General features: G+C 40.3%; 1 protein-coding gene across 1 annotated transcript; it reads left to right on the forward strand.

Moving 5' to 3' along the window:
• The first annotated feature begins 6099 nt into the window (after positions 1–6099).
• Positions 6100–11774, forward strand: AGR2 (anterior gradient 2, protein disulphide isomerase family member). The gene is made up of 8 exons (XM_061356438.1): positions 6100–6232; positions 7861–7998; positions 8216–8279; positions 8363–8415; positions 9341–9414; positions 9783–9846; positions 10748–10831; positions 11450–11774. The coding sequence occupies exons 2-8, from the start codon at positions 7869–7871 to the stop codon at positions 11497–11499; spliced, it is 519 nt and encodes a 172-aa protein (XP_061212422.1). The 5' UTR covers positions 6100–6232; positions 7861–7868; the 3' UTR covers positions 11500–11774.
• Positions 11775–15009: the final 3235 nt, after the last annotated feature.

Consider the following 15009-nt stretch of genomic DNA (forward strand, 5'->3'; position numbering starts at 1 on the left):
TATCTTTCATTTACATGGGATTTCCTAAATTTCAGCTTGGGCCCGTTGCCTCTCAACCTGCCACATGATGTCAGAGAAATTTGGCTTTGTCTTCTTTACTTCGCCTACATCAGGTATTTATACACATTGATGAGATCCCCCTGAACCATCTCTTCTGCAGGCTGAACAGTCCCAGCCAGGAACCCCAGCATGTCATGGTGCCTCCCCAGGTGCACGACTTTGTATCAACCTTTGTTGAAGTTCATGTGGTTCATTTCTCCAACCTGTCAAGGTCCCTCTGCATGGTATCATACAATTATAGAATAGTTAGGGTTGGAAAGCACCTTAAGATCATTTAGTTCTAACCCGCCTTTCATGGGCAGGGACACCACACACCAAACCATGTCACCCAAGACTCTGTCCAGCCTGGCCTTGAACCACTTCTCACAGCTTTGTATTACCTGCAGACTTGTTGAGGGTGCACTCTTTCCATCCACTAATGAAGATGTTAAATAATACTGACCCTATTATGGACCTTGGGGTACACCACTAGTGACTGGCATCCAACTCGTGTATTGCTAATCACAACCCTTTGCGCCTGGCAGTCCATATCACTCTCCTCTTAGTTAGTCCATACGTTATCAGTTTTTCTGCAGGGAAGCTATGGGAAAGTGTATCTTCTCTCATGCAATGACAATGTGTTGCGACATGTTCCTTAAGAAAACAGCTCAGTTCTTTCAAGACAGATGATCTGTGAGAAGCCACCATCATTAATGCTGCTCCTGTGACAGCTTCCTGCACAAACACATTCTTTGCAAGAAATTAGTTTACTGATAACATGTGCTAAGAGATTATTAGCAGTAAAATGTTAGTCTGCAAAGAAACAGAAAGATTCTCATCCCTGTGAGATGTGCTATTTTTTAAGTAAGTGGGGTTTTGCTGAAAATTCAGCAAAACTTTATATTCACAGAATCATGGAATGAAAAAAGAGGAAGAATTCTATTGAGACTATGTAAGGATTTTTAGCTCTACATAGATCTTTAAAGGTGATCTTGGTAAAGACCTTTTAAAGGTTTCTGTCCCTCACATTTCTGTTATATTGGCAAATAAAATATTATTTTGGGATCCAGAACATCACCATAGCATAGAACATAGTCAACCTAAACCCAAAACACTAAGGAAAAGGTGAAGTTTGAGGCATTGTAAAACAGAATGACTTTATGCAATGAGAAGGAAAAGAAGTGGTCTACAATATGTCATTAAGATACTGCGTAACAAAAGGAAGTATATTATGTCTGTATTTGCAGACAAGAATGGCAGTGAGAAGCCTTCAGAACACATTCAACATTAGGAACTACCCCTTTATAGGGGGAGAGTTTTCTCTTTCCCCTTACCCCCAAGTACAGTATTCTACATTCTGTCTATTGCCATAACTGACTTTCTCTACTAAAATTCAAGATGCTGGCTGGGCTTGTCCAATCTCTTGAAAAGGAGGATAAGGTACTACGTAATAGCAGCCTGAAACTACTTGAACGGGTGCTACAAAGATGAAGGATTCAAACTTTTCCATGAGCTGTAGTCTGGGAGGATGACAGTAGACATTAGGAAAATCATTCTTATGCAGACGATAGTGTAGCACTGGTACATGTTACCCAGAGAGACGAAAGGACAACTTCACTCTCAGGTTTCCAAGAATTAGTTCAACAAAGTTTGAATCTTCATGCCATTATCCATATGATACTAAATACAAAACTAAGCTGTCCAAATCACAAAGGTCTTCCCACCATCCTCATATATTACAGTATATTAAAAACAGGAAACTGCTGGCTTACAGATTTCAAGCAATACTCAAAACTGAGTATCAGTTATTCAGATACGGGAGGGGTCATTGTCTTTAATCCTGGAACACAGCAAATCTTCTGGATTTAAACACAGTTGGTCATTTCAGTCAATCAAAATACATTTACTTAAGTTAAACACAAGAATTTCAGGCATGAAGCCTTGCAAATAATACCCAACTTACCCAGTTAAGAAAACCAGATAAACAGTCTCCTCTGCAGTGTGTGAAACACCCTCAGCTTTCCAATCCCTCTCAAAGAATCCCTCTTCACTCATTCACTGCCTCCCTTGTTTTGATTGAACAAAACATTTCAAAGTTAAATCTAAATGTTGTCAGAATCAAGCCTTCTCTTACCAAACACAAGCTGAGCAATTTAAGTCCCACATATGCTGAAAACCCTGACACTCCTTGGTGTAACAAGAGCATGGTAGTTTTCTTACCATTGGGAAAAAAGCTATTAAACAATGCAACGATAAGTATACTTACTATTGGTGTTCAAATGACTTACTGATTTTAAAACATGTCATTTGGAAATGCCTTCCAGACATCCTAGTACTTCACAGCTCAAACCAGTGTATAATATAAGAACTAGTTACATGATAAATCCCCACCTTTATCCAAAGCTATGTAAAGGATGCTCCATGCTTTTTTTGCCAGCCTGTCAATTTACATCAAGTAGTGGTGATTTGTATTGTAAACATGCACAGGCAAGTGGAAAAGAATGCTTTTAGAGGTCTCAAAATCCTGATGGGTTGCTGTTTTGCTCTGAAAGCAGTGATCAAAGAATCAGAATGTCATATTTTAAATCCTAACCATCTCTTCTGCTATCCAATTTGAAAAATTTTGCCATAAACTGCAAGTACTGCAAGTTAATTGAGTCATTCATTCAACAAAAAAAGAGGAAAGTGTTGGGCTGACATGTTCTGGGAAATCACATCTTTCAAGACAAATCATCAGATTTTCCTGAGCTCCAGTTACCAGCTTTAAGTGTTCAGCAGCAGAAATATGCTGAACTTTTGACTTTGCAGCTTCGCATTGAAATGTGGCTTTGTACTGAAAATAGGGTAGACAGGAGAATGGTTGAACCATGATCCTCCAACTCTCAGGGGAATGTCTGGGCCACATATAAAATATCAAGTCCTTCCTAGTCTGTTCTTTAGCAGTGCTTTCCACTTGCATGAATTAGCAAACATTTCCTGATTTTGCTAATCTGAGAAAAATCACTTTCTTGCCAAACAGATGAACAAGTAAGTTGGGAAGTGAGGTATCTGGGGTCTGGTACCTGCTCCAGCATATATTACTATTATACAAAAAGAAACAGTCTTGACAGGAGTGACTGCCATACCCCAATCCAGAAAGCACCTACCCATAATCCTCAAGACAAAGGCTTCAATTACTTGCGGGGCAAATTAAATCTGACATAGGTGTCAGAGTTGTCTTAAATTTTGGGTTGGGATTCTTTCCAGAAAAATTATCAGCCAAATTGCACCCAAGCAGCTTTCAGACGATAAAAAATTATTATGCAGTTAATGTGGTTAAAGCATTGACAAAGGAAGTTTGACAGTTCTCAAACTAACACATTCTACTTTCAACCACCACATCATACAACCTACTACTACTTTAACAGCACTGGGAGCTCGGTGACTCCCAGATATGGCTGTCTCCAGCTTTTACTGAGAGTATTTCTCGTGTGGGAATGACTATACATTTTATTCATTACTTTTACTCCTCTAATGTCAAATTTTCCTATTTATTCTGAGCAGCAGATCACAAGACTTGGAAGCACATGTTTGTGATTAAATTAGGAGAAATGGCTGAATCCTAAATAGTATGTGCTACAAAACACAAGGAAAACCAAAGCACTTCAGAAAATTATTTCAAAACACCTGTAACATCATTGCCCTGATACTGTGCTGATTTCATAGAATCACAGACTGGTTTGGGTTGGAAGGGACGTTAAAGATCAACTAATTCCAACCCCTCTGCCATGACACCTTCCACTAGACCAGCTTACTCAAAGACACATCTAACCTGGCTTTTTAAATCAGGATTTCAATTACAATGTAATTCTTTTTTCCACCAGCATATGCAACACAGACATTTCTGTGTAACATAATGAAGATCCAGACCAGAGAAATTAAAATCAAAAGAAAAATCCAATTACTAATTTTGTAAAGATACTAAATATTAATGGTAAATGGAGTCTACCAGATCTTTATAGCAAAAGACCTTCTGTGATTGTCCTATTTTGTTCCAAGCTCTCCTGGGGCAATTCCTGCAGGAGTTAGTCACTGGGAAAGAGAAAATAGCCCCTGATAAACAGGCAGAAGCTAACTCAGAGGCTGGGTCCAGTCTCAGGACCAAAGCAAGGAGCTGTGGGAAAGGCTGAGCTCCCCTCCCTTCATTAACAAGGCACAAGGATAGTTTGGAGACATGTTCAACAACTCCATTGAGATCACCAGGTTTGAGCTGACAGGGAAGTCCCTGTGAGTAGCTGTATTTGAATTACTGAGTTTCCTACAGGAAACAATTCAACACAAAGCTATGTGGGAATAAGCTAAGTGCATCTCCTGAAAACAGGAGAAAGCAAAGGTGCAGGTTAAATGGAAATACATCTAAAGCAGGAGCCAAGGGGCAGGTGGGGGCTTAGTTTCAAGGATATATTTTAGACAAAATCCAATTTTTTTTAAAAAGCATGTGAGTGGGAGCCTACGTGCTCCTCACCTCTTCACATCACCAAAGAGCAAACAGAGCTTCTGCTACAGGCTTTAAAACTACCAAATGCTACTAGGTGTGACCTGAGAAGACAGTCAGCAAAAGCATGTTAAATCACAGTTATGAATTGCTTGAGCTGAGACCAAGATTTGAGAAATGGGTACCTAATGTTTGACTCCTACATTTACAGGCTGTAACCTGATCGTGCAAAGCGAGTGTTCCCAATTCTAAATGCAGATCTTGGAAACTTTTTCGGAATATGTTTTAGAATAAAATCCGCATGGATGTGATTTGGATACACAATATAGAAGCTAACAAAATACATCTCTGAATCTTCAGGGAGAAGTGCGGGAGGAGTTGCAGGAATTCATATGCAAACTTTCCCATTTAATTTCTATATCAGGAAAACATAATTTATTATAAAAAACACAAAAATAGGAATTAAAATGACTGATCTCGAGAGCTTTGGTTTCACCCTTCAAACATGTAAAGCATCTAAACAAAGCACAGCACTACTGTACGTTTGTGAGGAACAGCAATATTTTTCTTTTGCTTCAGTTCACCATCTTGCTTTTGCAATTTGTTTTCCCAATTACTATTTATGAAAGATTAAAAAAAAAAAACCCAAACAAAACAACAAAGCATGACCCAAAGAACCACATTCTCTTCAGGATATTCATAAAGAAATGGGTGGTGTTAGCAGACATCAGAGAGCACTGTGAATTTCAAACAGGGAAATTCGTATCTGATGGATTTCATCTACCCAACTGAGTAATGTTAAGTGCTTGCTGGCCATGAACATGTGATTTTAATCTCACTGAAATATATGAGGCATGCACCAAGGAGAACATGCTGTAGTTTCAACATATATAACAGAGGACAGCATCGCACTGACCTCTGAGGAAGGGCCATCTGCAGTCAGTACAACAGGAGGGATGGCCTGCCAGCCACCTAAAAAGGTCTTGTTTTCCTGAGCGTTGCACTGTATCTGAAACCTAAAACGGTTGATTTTCGTGTTGTAGTTAAAAATAAATGCCTACAGAACTAAGCATATAAGCATAGAATTTGAATTAAATATTTATTTAGACCTCCACTTACAAACACAGTTCATTGTTACAGCTTCTGAGCACATTGCTTTTTGTGGTGATCTTTGTAAACTTTTAGGCTTTACTACAGTTTTCCTATGTGCTGTTATAAGCGCACATATACACTCATATCTATAGAATGTGTATAGTTAATTATCTAATTAAAATCTAAAGCTCCAAGTCATCAATTTAACTTTTTCAAAGGACTAAAAGAACAATGACCCAAATTGGTTTTTCAACCAATCAAGAAAAGACAAATCAGTCTTCAGGCAAATCAGGAGTCTGATTTAAGCTTACCTGGACTTGGATCTTTGCCAGTCTTTGAAAAGCACCTTCCAATAAATGTCCCAAAAGTCTATAGAAACTTCTGTGGGCTCCAGCTGCAACTTCCGACAAGAAAATGTGATGTTATTTAATTACAAAATTAACCCTGAGTGTTTTGGTAGGGAAAAAAAGTTGAAAGTTTAGTTCTTTGTAAGTAGTATTCAAGTCCAAAGCCTGTGGGTGGAGTTGGGTGTGTGAAGGTGCATAAATAGGCAGTAGGATCGGCAGCATTCACACTGTAACCAGAATCACCTTCTCACAGGGGCAAGCATCTGGGAGAGTAAACAAGGTAAGGTGGAGCATGCTTACTGCTTTAGAAAGTAATGGGGAGCTTTGAGCTAGGGTTACCTGGAACTGGGTGGCCGACCCATAGAAAGAAAGGAACTGCAGCAAAGTAGGCACAGTTCAGCACAGCTTGCTATGAAAAACAACTGTGCAGGGAGATTCTGGCTTTGCAGGTTAAAAGAACCAGGAGAGGAAGGTTTTAGGGGGGAAAGTAGAAAACTTAGAAGAGTGCACATAGCCTTCTAGAAGGAAAGTTTTAAAGAGCAGGTCTAATGTTCCTCTGCTTTCTGCTTTCTGGATCAGCAACAGCATAAAATTTACCTGGTCTTCTATTTCCTGGTTGTTCCATAAGTTCTTTCTCTTTTTCTTTTAAAGAAGCATTATTTCCACTCTACAGCTCTGGCCAAAACAACTCTTGAGGCAACCCTGAAAATCCACTGGGTTTAATTTACTTTATACAATTTTCTTCCTTGGCAAGAAGACCTTTCTTAGGGCAGAAAGCCAGTCTCCTGCAATAGTCTTATTTCATGACCTTAAAACAATGACTCTGTGGATGTTTGAAGTCTACTGGACATCCCAGTAGCAAAGAGTGCTGTACCTCTGACGGGAACTCATTTTACATTTCCTCCTGCAGTTCCTACCCAGAAAATGCTGTTTCCCTAGAGTTTAATTTTCATTGTCTGAATTTTAAAAACTGTCAGCCTGTTGCAGTTTGCATTAATAGTTTGAGTTTTCTGTATGGCTTTGGAAATATCGTAGCTTTTCTTGCTGTACTCATTACATTGGTGTTCTAGTTTCTAGGAGGAAATCTAATGAGAAAATACAGGGTCATGTTGCTGAAGTATTTTCCCCCATCAGAGAAACATCCCAGCTGAAACACTGAGGAGCTGACATGTCTCATTCCCATGCCCCAGAGTCTGGCTCAGGAAAAACTCTCTGCTTGGTGTTGCTTACACCAGCAAACTCCATTTCAGTGCTCACTGTTTCATACAGAACCCTCCCCCCACACACACTCTTTATGATAGATTCTACTGGTTTTAAGGATTAGATCATGCTTTTAAGGGGGAAGACCAGGTCAGAAGTTTCAACAGCAGCATTAAGCTGTGCCTATGACAGTGTCTCACTGTACAAGCTAACTTGACCATTCTGACTTCCCATTTGAGCTGCTCCTACTGCAAAATGGAAGAAGAGCTGGACAAGCTAATTTTTCAGCACCTGCTGCTAGGTTACTGTAACACTGGGTAGGACTGGGAACTTACTAGCACCTGCAATTACTTTTGGAATTTCCAAAGCTCAGTTGTTTTACTGAGCAAGTTCATTATGTGTAAAAAGAAGAGAGAAAAACTAACACAAACATGTGCATCTTCAAAGGACCAGAGCCCAAGGGCACGAACAGGGCAGGAGAAAGCAGGCAGGTACTTCCTGGCAATTTGCTAAGCACACTGCCTTGCTGTTTCCCCAAGCCCAGGCCCCTGCCTGGAGCACTTTGTTTCAGCCCTGACTCACCCAGCTGCATACCTGTGACTCGACCTGCTGCTGCTGCTGCTCTGAAGTCCTTATCTGCTGTGTGCCTCAAAGCAAGCACTAGCCTGGGAGGCATGGCCTCATCACTTTTCTCTCTTCTGTTCCCAGGAGCAACCATGGAGAAGAGTTACATGTCCATGTTCCTGCTGCTCATTGCCATTTCCTGTGCTCTGGCAAAGGATGCGGGCAAGAAGGAGACAAAGGAGACTACTGCTAAACCCAAACTGCCTCAGACACTCTCCAGAGGTAAAAATAAAACAAACAAAAAACCCACCCACATGCACACACAAAAGAGGTGCGGTTTGCTGAAGTTTTGACTCCTCTGCAGTTCCACTACGTTAATTTTCTTGCCACTCATTCTGCAAATACATTTTCTAGTATTTCCTAGTACCCCTTCCCCCTTTAGTCATTATTTTGAATCCGTGGCCCTGCTTAAAACATGCTGCTTGTTCTTCCCCTGCAGGCTGGGGAGACCAGCTCATCTGGACACAGACTTACGAGGAAGCCCTCTTTCGTGCCAAGCACGGGTACTGTGCCCCACTCCGCACCCCACATCCCCCTGAACTCCCTTCTGCCTCCCCATCCCCTAATGAGGGCTCTTCTTTTCCAGCAACAAGCCCCTGATGATTATCCACCACCTGGATGACTGCCCGCACAGCCAAGGTAATCCCTTTGCACAGAAATAGAATTAACAAAATCATCAGGTTTTTGGTTTCTGGATAACTGCTGCTTAAAAAATATCAGCAGCCACCATTCTGGTGGCTTAGTGAAATACTAACTTGGAGCGTTCTTCAAGACACTGTCCCACATAGGTATTTTTCTGATGTCCAGAAGTAAAATAAAAATGGTAGTTCAGTGTTAACGTGATACAGAATGGATACAGAAACAAGCAGAGGTCAGCAGGTTTTGACCTGTAACAAATGTGGTTTTGTTCGGTGTCACGATCAGCCAAAACCAATAACAAGACCAGTAGTGAACCACAATGTATTGGAAAGGACATACTCAGCTCTCTAGATCACTGATGACTGCAACTGAATCTGGCCAGGGACTAAACCATACTAGGCTGGACACTGAGTTCTTGCGTGATTTCTGGGAAGCGGGACTGCTCTTTTCCCACTGTTTCTGAACTTACCTGAGGGCCCTTCTTCCTGCAAGCTGACCCACGAGGCAAGACCTTTGCCATGGATGCAGAAGGATATTTGACCAAGCATTAAAATCCTTTCAAGCATTTCAGGCTGCAGTCTTACACGCTGTATTGGTAGTGCCTTAAGAACTGGAGCCAGGAACAGCAGTAGTAGAATAGCACTTAGAGGGTCAAATGCTCAAATTCAAGCTTAAGCTGACAAATTTGAGAGTGAGGGGCACTATCTGAAGGAAGAAGAGACATTTTGTACCATTATAATTACTCTTTATCACAGAATATGAATGAGTTTATCATTTTCCAGTGGAATGAAAAATCTCCTTTCGCTGTAACTGTAAACTGGGAATTCTCACTTTGATTCCATCATGTTGTTTGAATTTCTTTTTCAAGAAGAATAGACCTCAGGGGCATATTTTTAATTTTTATTCCCATTTGTTTCCATTCCAGCCCTCAAGAAGGTCTTTGCTGAACACAAAGACATACAGAAACTGGCTGAAAAATTCATTCTCCTGAACCTTGTGGTAAGTTTCCCAGTTACACTTCAGTGAGTGAATGCAACAAAGTTCTAATGTTAATTATGGCTCCTCTAGATATAATTAGTCAGTTTAATGGCTAGGAAACTGGCTACTGCTGAAGCATAACAGATTTAGTAGCAAGTCTCTTTCACCTGTAGCTATCATAAACTAAAAATATGAGGGAATTTAAGGTTTCCTAATAATGTGAGCTGTTGTTACCAATTTGCAACTCCAGCTGTTAAAAGATTGCACTCAGACAGTGAATGTCTTAAACAGCAAAGTTATTTGAGGTGTATTTCGTAAGACAAAGTACAATGAAGGAAAAAAAGTATTTATGCCCTCCTTGACTGGGAACTTTCTTTGTTTTCCTTAAGTATGAAACCACAGACAAGAATCTTTCCCCTGATGGCCAGTATGTCCCTCGGATTTTGTTCATAGGTGAGTACCTCAAGCATGAAAGCTTATCTGGGGTCAAAGCCCTTGCTGTGCCATGCATCTCAAACCTGCAGTCTTATTAATTTATTCCATGGGAAAGATGAAATTTCTGGTTGGTTTTGTTGCATCAGACTTCAAAGCAATACAGCTGGGTCACTAGCTTCACAGTTCCAGCATTCCTCCCTCAGGGATTCCATGAATGATGTAATTCCTTCCATCGAAATGACATGATGCCATAGAATGGGCACTGGCTCAGCCTTGCTCACCCTCCTATCTCTAGAAATACTGTAAACCTGACAGATTGTTTTTTGCAACACAACCTTGGACATTGCAGGAATAGCAGTGCTTCAGGGGCTGAATTTCAAAGCTCAGTGTTCAGTTCTAAGCTCCCCTAACATGCACAGAACCCCCCCAAAGCATTTGCATTTTGGAGAGGTGTTAGAGGCCATGCATGCATTCAACTATACCCTCTCTCAGAACAGGTCTGCAGCCTCCCATACTGCACACATGCATCATTAACACATACCTTTATAACCCTAGGTCATGATGCCCCTTTTCAACAGACCAAAGCAACTCACATTATCTCTTCCTTAATTATTTCTTTTTTAGTAACATTTGTAGCCTGAAAGCAGCCTCAGTTCGCAGAATTACTCCAGGTTCTATGCAGTAGCACAGGGTGCCATGCTGATCAACCTGATCAGAATTAAATCTATTCCCCTCTTCATCAACCTACAAACATTTAAAACAGAAATGTCAGTGACTTTGTAGAACGATCTCTTGGTTGCTAGTGGAAGTGGATGGGTCCTGCAGAAATGTTTAGGAAGTAAGCAGAGGCACAGAAAGGTTTATCTTCTGCTTGAAAGTTAATTTGTCCTCTGCAGCATTTCTCATCCTTATTTTCCAGATCCTTCCCTGACTGTGAGAGCAGATATTACTGGGAGATACTCAAACCGTCTTTACGCATACGAGCCCTCTGACATTTCATTGTGTAAGTACTGTATTCTGACATATTCTGAAACACTCTGAGGTATGCTGAAAGCAGTCACATTTTTCACGTGACAAGGAATAACACCAGACATCACAGACTCTCGCAGTCAGCACTTGCTGAATGACAGCTAACTAGGATTAAAATTAAACAGGGTGCTAGACTTAAGCTCAGTGAGGTGAAGAGAATGGTGGCAGAGCCCCAGAGCCTTAAACATCTATCTGTTTTGAAAGCAAGCATACGTCAGTAGGAACTTGCATAATTCAGCAGTGCTCACTGTAAGCAACAGTGAGAATCCTGGCACAGAAGCCCTGCCAGGCCAGGAAACCCTCTGGGAATAGGAAGAGCTGTTAGCTAGAGCCCTCCCTCACTGCTGCACAGCTCCCACCTCAGCTCTGCAAACGCCTGTGTATTTGCATTAACAGATGTATATTCTCACCAGTTAAAATTAAACAGATGACATTCACAAAACACTTGGAAGAGCACAGTGCATCAGAATCTGTATAGCAATATGCATATGACCAAAAGCTTAGGTAACAGTGACATATTCTCTACAGTATTTGTAGTTGCTGGCAGAGGAAGCTGCATCAAAAATAACATCTATGAATATTTAATTTCTAGTGTATTCAAATATGCAGAAAGCACTGAAGCTCCTGAAAACTGAACTGTAAGGGGAAGAAGGAAGCCCTTCAACACCATGAAGCCTGATCTTCCATCTCTACTCCACTCATTGACACTGGTGAAGAGACTATTTAGAGTGATATTTAGCAATGTGTAGTGCTGGTTTATATGCATAAACACTACAGTTTTACATTAGCACTTTTGTACTGGGTGGCATTTTTAAAAGCTGGAGGCTTTTAATTTAAGGTGTACAGAACACTGTATGATCCAACTGTACAAATGATTTTTTAAAAAATAAAACTGTTTCAAGTGTTTACATACAAAACATTGCTGTGTTTTGGGTTTTGTTACTATCATTTACCAGTACAAGAAAGAATAAAACTACTGTTGCATGAGACCACAGCCTGCCTTTTCACATCTATAAGGACTTTGGAAGTGGTAACTGCTGTTGTGGGCTAGCAGCTGCACCCCACACAGTGATGACTTGCTCCCTGAGTGAGTGGGATAGGGTAAGAGAATCACAAGGGTAAAAGTGAGAAAACTCATGGGCTGAGATAAAGGCAGCTTAACAGGTAAAGCAAAAGCTGTGTGTACAAGCAAAGCAGAACAAGGAATTCATTCACCACTTCCCATGGTCAGGCAGGTGTTCAGCCATCTCCAGGAGAGCAGGGCTCCATTACATGTAATGGTGACTTGGGAGACAAATGCCATCACTGCAAACATCCCCCCTTCTTCGTTCTCCTTAACCCAGCTTTATATGCTGAAAAATGCCATCACTGAAAACATCCCCCCTTCTTCGTTCTCCTTAACCCAGCTTTATATGCTGAACAATGACACCATATGGTATGGGATATCCTTTGGTCAGCTGGGGTCAGCTGTCCTGGGCTGTGTCCCCTCCTAGCTTCTGCATCCCCAGCTCAGTCACTGGTGGGGAGGTGTAAGCAGAAAAGGCCTTGACTCTGTGTAAGCACCAGCAATCACAGAAAACGTGTGTGTTAGCACCACCATTTTGGTCAGAAATCCGGAGCACAGTATCACAACAGCTACTATGTAGAAAATTACCCAGCCAAACCCAGCAGAGGAAAGCAGCTTTTTTCAATCTCGTTTCAGCAGCTAGCTAAGCTCTGTATTGCTCAGCCTGCCTTATCTCCATTTATTTTCTTGTAGCACCAAGCTATGCCAAGCTCTCAGTATCAGCCCTTTCTTTACAGTTAGATAACAAGTGCAAGCCTTTTACAGAAAAATACTTGAGACTAGAGGATTGGATTGTTTACACATAGGGCTTTTTTGTTTCTTTTTTAAAGCTGGCTGCACTCTGAAATGATCCAAGGATCACCTTATCTAGTCAAAGATTTAAAAAAAAAAAGACAAAAACTACTTCTCATAAAAGATTTCTGCTCACATCAGATTTCAGTAAGGCCTTGACATGATTAATAGAAGTGATACTGTATCGAGTACATGGTTGGCTTCATGATTGCATTACACCTTGTCATTGCTATTTACAAGCCCAAAAGGGATAAGAGAAGTCAGAACTAAAAGAAACACTGTATCTTAACACCATGGGAGTACCTATCACCTTAAGATTCAGGGCAAAAGGAGACTTTCCAATTTCAAATACCTAAGAAATCAGCAGCAGCACTAGTGAGAAAAACTATGCCCAGGATTAATACCTTCACTATCTTCTCAGCTTTTTGCTGGTCAGCCCTCATCACCACTACTATTACCACTACTACCACTACCAGTCATAATGAAAACCACTAGGAAGGAATACACTTGGGAGGGTAGGACAGGCAAGAAAAGCAACTTTCAGCTCAGCAGAATTTCTCGGCAAAATTAGAAGCAAGGCACCTGCTAATATGGCTTTGGCAAGGCATATGAACCCTACCAACCAGAAAATATCAAGTGGTACCTGGAAATGGTCCAGACATGCAATTCAGTATTTCTTCAGCAGTTCAGTAAGATGTTCTATTGCAGCTGCAAGAAGACACAGGAAAAAAGGATGCAGTGGGGCACAAATATTCTCTAGAACCAACTATCAGCCACAAAGGGTGAAAAATGTGGTTACACCACTTCACAGAGGGACAGCACAGGGGGATGCTGGAGGAACTGGTTATCAGAATCATCTTTATCCACTAAGCTCAAAGTGTAGAGTCATGTATCTGACATAGAACAAAAGCTAGTTGTGCCATTACATTTTACAAGTCTGTTTTTATAACACTACTGGAAGTAGCATTTTCTGTAGCAGATGTACAGATGCTCTGGACAATACAGAGCAAATAGATATAAGGCATAACCTACAGCAGTTACAGACCTATAGCAGCCTTTGTGCTATGGATGCAAATACACAAGCTAGTTCAGCCTGCAGGTATCAAGAAATTTAAGTTTTAAAATTGAAATTCATATTTTTGCACTCAAGGCTATGCTTTTGGCTAACTGCCTTAGCCAAATTTTAAAGGTCCTTATTATATAAACAGTCCACTTAATCCTGCTCTTTTCATCTACTCCTCTACATTATTAAGGTTTACAGAGGCATGAAGCCAAGATGAGATACCTAATAAAACCTCTATTTCTTTGGAAAACCTGGGAAATCATTGCTGAAGGCCATACTGCCGGCAACCTGAAGTACACAAGATGGATGCGTTTTACAGAATTCTGCTGGCATTCTGACAATCTTTAATTAGGCTTAAAAATATAGAGCAAGTTAATAGCACTAGTACATTCCCATTCACTTGTCAGCTGGAAGTTTTAAGGTACATTTTTACAGGTACCAGTTCAAGTTATGCAAGCTTTTTGTAGTAGTTATTTTCACATTGAAAGGAGGTAGATACTGTGCAATAATATCAGTATGTTAAGATCTAGATTCACTTTCTCACATAGATGCAGAATTATTTATTACAGCTAATTATTTTTATGTGGTAAAAATGTGTAGCTTCCTTGAAGAAGTCAAGACAGCTTTCTACCAGAATAACAAACTTTAAGAAAGCATTTTGACATAACTAAGGTCAAAAGAAATCTAATGTAAGCAATAAGAATGCTCCCAGTTAAACCACTTCAAAGTTTTGATACTCTGTACTGCTGTAAATAGCTTCTAGAAAATCTGGTTACAATTTAGCCCAATTCTCAAGCACTCAGATAAAAATTAAAATCCTTCTCTAGAAACCAAACAGTAAAAAAGTCTTTATATGATCAAAACTGTTTTCTTAACAGAAAAGACAATGAACAACAAAAACTTCAAAGACAAAATCGTATAAAGGATATAATTTTTTAAATGCTCCATTTCAACACATCAGAAAAGTCCAGCATTTCTTGTATACTGATGTGCAAGTCAGATCTCCCCTGAGGAAGGCTATGCTCTTGACCCCAAAAACCAAAGTCAGACTCAACATGTTTTATCACCCCCCTTAAGAATCAGGTTCTGAAGGTCAATCCATACCTCTGATGTGAATGTCAAGGTTTGTACTGTTTGTTTTCTATTTTGTTTTGTTGGTATTTTTCCCTAAAGCACAATCTTCAATAGATTAAAACACTGATATGACAGAAAAACTTTAATCAAACCATAT

The sequence above is a fragment of the Neopsephotus bourkii genome, unplaced genomic scaffold (genome assembly GCF_033783945.1).
Source record: "Neopsephotus bourkii isolate Nb327-2 ecotype Australia unplaced genomic scaffold, CSIRO-AGI_Nbou_v1 NB_855, whole genome shotgun sequence".
Classification (NCBI taxonomy): Eukaryota; Metazoa; Chordata; class Aves; order Psittaciformes; family Psittacidae; genus Neopsephotus; species Neopsephotus bourkii.